General features: G+C 47.7%; 1 protein-coding gene across 3 annotated transcripts in view; it reads left to right on the plus strand.

The window, feature by feature from the left end:
* The window catches only part of MYO18B (myosin XVIIIB), a 305,047-nt gene that overhangs the window by 132,545 nt on the left and 166,502 nt on the right, over window positions 1-6,000 (plus strand). For all 3 annotated transcript variants that reach the window (XM_006147864.2, XM_006147865.1, XM_006147866.1), the window contains 2 exons: window positions 1,937-2,065; window positions 4,409-4,552. In XM_006147864.2, coding sequence (XP_006147926.1) covers window positions 1,937-2,065; window positions 4,409-4,552 — 273 coding nt within the window. The remainder of the gene's footprint in view (window positions 1-1,936; window positions 2,066-4,408; window positions 4,553-6,000) is intronic.

Consider the following 6,000-nt stretch of genomic DNA (forward strand, 5'->3'; position numbering starts at 1 on the left):
GAGTCAGAGAGAGGGAAATAAATCCTGGGCTTGTTGCTCATTAGTTTAGAAGAGTTTGATTCTTTAAACACTAAAAAATGCCTTTTTTAGCCTTAGTTTCTCCCTCCACGAAATGGGAGAATTATAAGTACCACGCAGGATTCGGCATGTGCTTTACCTGCCTATTGAGTGGTTTGCTTAGCCCAGTGCCAGAACACAGGAAGTGCTCCATAAATGGTAGCTGTTAATTGGTAATGTCAACAAATAAGATAGAACTAGTCGGTACCTTCATGGAAACGGAACTCCTTAGAAGTTATAAGCCATATTTGACAAAGAAACACACAGGATGTGGCATGGCTCTATGGCCTGTGGTTAAGGCAGCCAGATTCCACATGACCAACCCCATGGTTTGAATCCTGGACCTGGTGGCTTGAGAAACACACTAGGCATGAGTGTGTGTGTGCCCAAAATCCTGAAAGGCGGGGGAGATGGGGGAAAAGGTATTGCAATGTGACTATTTTCCATGGTGGGAGGTATGCTTTCTCCTCTCACTTTCTCTGTCTCTTTCTGGTGAGAACACATGCTCTTGGCAGCAGGGAGCTGGGGTAGGCAGGGCAGGGAGTGAGACATACACAAGACTATCTTTAGAAAAAAAACAGCATAAAAGCATCTGAAAAGTGACCCCTCCCCCTTGTCACAGACTCAAATCCCACCATTCAAGAATCTTTCCTTTGCCTCTGAGGAGGTGAGAAAATAGCCACACCAAACCGTAGGTACTTTGCCATGTTGGCTGGAGTAGATGCGCCCCGAAAGCTGCAGGTTCTCAGAAAATCCTTTAGCCCAAACATCCAGGACACTCTGCCTTAATCTTCTGCTGACAGTGAGTCCTGGGATCCTGGCCGTTCCCCCATTCCCATTCCCCCTGTAGCTTATTGGAAGGCAGCGCTGCAGGGTGCTGAGGAGCATTGATCACAGTGTCGCAGAGGCCATCATCCATTATTGATGAGCCACGGCCTGGAGACCATGTTCTGAGAGTCGTTTTCCACTAGATGCCCGAGTACCTCCATGGGGGGGGGGGCGCTCCAGCCCAGCCCCACTCCCTCCAAACTGGGGAGGGCTGTTCTTACTTCTCCTACAGTTCTTGCTCCTTCTTACAACGCTGGACCACAGTATTTCTAGGCCAGCCCGCCCCTCAGATCGCTAGCAGCACTTATCACAAAAGTGCACATTTCAGGCCTGACCCCAAATCCATGGATTCTACCTCTCCTGAGGCAAGAGCAGGGAATCTGCTCCTTCACTCCCCTGGTGATGCTGGTGCACAGAGCAGCTGAGGCACACCTGTGCTGGCAGCGGCCGTAAACCAGCATGCATGTGCATGCCCTGGGAACTGGGCTGAAGTGCAAGTTCTGGCTCAGCAGATCTGACTGTGGTCTGAGATCCCGCACTTCTCAATAGCTCCCAGCCATGGACCACACTGAGAATCCAGGGGCTATAGAGGAGAGGAAAGCAGGGCCTTTAGAAAGGAACTTTCATCATTTAGGCCCTCATTAAAGGACAGCTGTCAACACATGGGGTGGATGCAAGAGAACTAGGATCTGGGGAACCAGCAGTTAGTGTAATGGCTATAGCTATGTTGCTGGACTCCCACATAGTCGACCACGGTTCACGTCCCGGACCTGGTGGCTTAAAACTCACTCTGGGCACGTGTGTGTGTGTGCCCAAGATCCTGAGAGGAGAATGGAGGGGAAGGGATTGTGGTGTGACCATCCCCCCTGGGGGGTGATTTCTCGCTTTCTGTCTCTATGTCTCTCTCTGTCTGGTGAGTGCATGCGCCCTATAGCAAAAACCTCTCCAGAAAAAAAAAAAAAAGGAGAGAACTAGGATCTGGGTTGTAGCACCTCCCATTCCAGACCACCTGGCTCAGCAGAGAATCACCTGCAAGCTTCCTTCTTCCCAGGTTTTCCTCAAGGCAGGTGTGGTCTCCAGGCTGGAGAAGCAGCGAGAGAAGCTGGTGTCCCAGAGCATTGTTCTCTTCCAAGCAGCTTGCAAGGGCTTTCTGTCTCGCCAGGAATTTAAGAAGCTGAAGGTACGGCATATTGTCAACACACAGACTCTGATTCAGTGGGCATGGAGTGAGCGTGGGGCTTCAGTGAATCTCCTTCAGTGAGGCCGAGGCTGCCAGTCTACGTCTCACCGTGCACAGTGAGCTGCTTTGCAAATGAGGCTTTGCAGGATGTTAGGATTATTTCTCGGGACATTGGCATCCAATTGCCAAAGATGTTGGCTTTAATCTAGATATTCCTGAGGTTGTGCAGACCCTCCTGCGCCAATTTGTGTCTTCATCCTGTTTCACTACTAGAGGAGTTCATAGGTCAACCTACTGGACATGGGCAGGTCCTGATCACTCAGGTGCTTGGGACTCCAGGGCAAGTAGAGCTCACAGTCTTGAGACATCCTGGGTCACTATCTTCAGAGCTCTCTCTTCACTGAACTTCCTGCCTGCAGCCTGCATGATGGGCAGGAAGCCACACGGCTTCGGGGACAAATGATACATGTTTGAATCTCACCCCTACCTCTTAGCAGTTGGGTGAAGGTGAGAATACAGTGCGTGGTACACAGTAACTGCTCAGTAAATACCAGCTGCTATTACCTTAGTATCATTCTTCTAAATTGCTATTTTTTAAAGTTATTTATTATTATTTTTTAATTTACATTTAATCACTGTATATCTTTACAGAGTACAACATAGTTTTCCCCAGCATAAATACAGTGCATATTAGTCAAGTCAAAGACATTACCATACACATTATCATCAGCAGATAACTTTTACTTTTTGTGTCTATTAAATGTGTTGTTTGATTTTTCCCCGATTCTCTCCCTCTACTTCCTACTATCTACCTCCTATAACCTTCCTGACACTGTCACTAGCAGCTACAGTTGCCCTCTTTGCAGCGAAACCTTTTAATCTTTCAGTTTCTGCTATAAAGCACAGCCATTCAGTATATATATTGAGCTGGGACATACAATGCTTCTCATTGTTTGACTCACTTCACTTTGCATTAAGTCTTCCCTATTTGTCCACTTTTATCAAATTACCACTACTCGAATAGAGTTTTATTACATGTGCCTCCAGCTCATGTGAATTTGTCAGTTCAAGTGTATGTGCTTGGCAAAAGAGAAAGATGTGGAAACATGAATAAGGAAAATACTATGGACAGCTCCACTGGTATGCTACTCTGCTCACCTGGTGATTCAGGTGCACAGAGAATTCTGGTCCACTGCATCAACAACTTATCCTTGGGATGATTTGGGATAGAGGTTAAGAGCCTGGGCTCTGCTACTGGCATCATGCAAGAGACTTTACTTCCTCTGCATCTCTGCTTCCCCACCTGTAAAATAGAGATGATACTAACACTGCCTTTCTGGGACTGCAGTGAGGACTGAGCTGAAGTGTGCACGGTGCCCTGGGCAGTGCCTGGCACTTAGGCAGTGCTGTACCATTTGTGAGTCTTGGCTGTTGGGGTGGCATCTCCAAGCCTGCCATTAAGCCCAGTCTGCCCCAGTGATAAGAACGACTTAGTGGGAGCTGCTCAAAGAGCACCAGCAGCTTCAGCAGCACCTGGGGATGTGTTAGAAATGCACTTGGGCCCTGGACTTACTGCATTGTGACCTCTGGGGCGAAGTCCAGCAAGCCATATTTTCACAAGCTTTCTGGGAGGTCCCAGTGCACACTCAACTTTGAAAAGCACAAAGTTGGTGTTGAAAATACAATTTGAAAACTCTGTCCCATAAATATAAGCTAACAACATAGTTCTGAGTCCTGGGTATTGTTTCTTGTGAGCAGTTTTGGGGATTTTTTATTTTTTTTTGAGAGATTTTTCTTATAGGGTGCGTGCACTCACTGGACAGACAGACAGATAGAAAGTGAGAAATCACCCCTAGAGGAGATGGCCATGCCACAATCTCTTCCGCTCTATTCTCCTCTCAGAATTTTGGGCACACACGCACATGAGCCCTGCATGAGTTTTAAGTCGCCAGATCCAGGACTCGAACCACAGTTGACTACATGGGAGTCCAGTGACATAACCATTACACCATCAGCTGGTCCCAGTTTTAGGGATTTTAAGAATAGATGTGCCTTACATGGTGACTTTGAATCTCATCCCCGTAGAAGGTGTAGCCCTGGTGTGTCTTCTACTCTCCCCAGCTACTATTATCTGGTTGTTCAAGACTAAATTGTGGGATAAAACCTGATGCAGAGAGCCTGAGGTATCAAAAGACTCTGTGAATGGAAACCTTTCATTGATTTATTATGGAAGTTACCCAGTCCCTTCCACTAGGCTATAAACCCACTTTCTCCTTGCCCTTAGCTTCCTTTACTCCCACCCGGGTCAGACCCCTTCATTTTTCTCTTCTCCTCGCCCTGCAGATTCGCCGACTGGCTGCACAGTGTATTCAGAAGAACATGGCTGTGTTCCTGGAGGTCAAGGACTGGCCATGGTGGCAGCTCCTTGGCTCCCTCCGGCCCCTGCTGAGTGCCACTGTTGGAAATGAGCAGCTCCGAGCCAAGGAGGTGGGTCACGGCAGCAGGCAGGGCTCTGGGTGGGGCTGCACCTTCCTCTCTCACCAGGACCCAGTGTTCCCAACCCAGAAAATTCTCGCACTAGCAATGCTCGGTCCAACAGCCTCAGGTATCTTTGACAGGGTCTCACCATGCCATGATCCCTCCCTGCATCCCAACCAGCCAGGTCCCAAGTGGGTGCACCTGACATTCAGGTGGGCCCAGGCTCTGAACTCAGGGCTCCTCATTTGGCTCTAGTATCATGCAGTAGTGCCCTACTGCCTCCACCACCACAGCTGGACCAGAGAGAGGTGTTTCTGGCAGTCTCCCTGTGTCTTAGTCCTCCCGTCTCAGCCTCCTGATTAGCTAGGATTAGAGGCACGTGCAACCAAACCCGGCCTCCCCATCAGCTTTCAGCCTCCCACATGGTGGTGCTACCCATGTGCCTCTGCTGGGCCCGAGCCTTTTATTTTCTTACCTCTCAGAGGGCCCTTCCTTCCCAGCTCTTCCATCTTGTTACCACCCACCTTTCACAGGTAAGCATTTCCATGGGTTTCTGCTTCCTGCTGTTTCTTTGTATTAAAATTAGCGAATACCACCCACATACATGAGTTTCTTTCTTTCTTTAATAAAAAGTAGAATATTATGTATACTCTTCTGCAGCTTGCATTTTCCCCCTGACAGTATATTCTGAAAATCATGCCACGTTCATTTTGTTTTGAAAGTTAGAGGGCCTATTTTATTTTGAAAGCTCTGTCATAAATTTCTAGCAATGCAGGTGCATGTCCATTTGATAGAGCTATTCCTTGTTCTCTTCTTGTGGCTGTGTAGTACTCCTTCGTGTGTACGGCCTGTAGTTCATCCCACCAGCCTGCTGTGGACAAGTGTGTAAGCTGCTCCTAATGGCGGTAGCACAAGTGTAGTATCGAGCCACTGGTGGAAAACTGTTATTTAGGGAGGATGGAGTCTGAGCATACTATCCACATTCAGGCATGCCCAGTTTCAGGTTAAGCAATTGTCCCATTCTAAGGATTTTCATTTAGATCCTACCCTGGGTTGGTATGGACCAGACTTGTGTCCACACACACTTTGAAATTCAGAAAAGGCTGAAAAAAAAAAAAAGTAGGAACTTAGCATCTGGGTATTACCAGATACACTGGCTGATCGCCGACTCCATTCTCCAAACTCTCTTTACCAAAAAAATAAAATAAATAAATAAATAAATAAATAGAAATGTTTATTTCTTCCATGAGAAAGAGAATCAGACAGACAGGCACCCCCAACAGGATACTGACACCATATTTCACCTCTAGCATTCTGCCAGCCCTGAACCATGGGTTCGTGCTTGCTTGGTGAATTCAGGGAGGCCTCTGGTGTGAACCTGGAACCTATCCATGTAGGTCAACCTTGCAGAGCATTGTTTTACCATTGTACCACCATCCGACCCCTCCAACCGCTCT

The sequence above is a fragment of the Tupaia chinensis genome, unplaced genomic scaffold (assembly GCF_000334495.1).
Source record: "Tupaia chinensis unplaced genomic scaffold, TupChi_1.0 Scaffold000226_1, whole genome shotgun sequence".
NCBI lineage: Eukaryota > Metazoa > Chordata > Mammalia > Scandentia > Tupaiidae > Tupaia > Tupaia belangeri.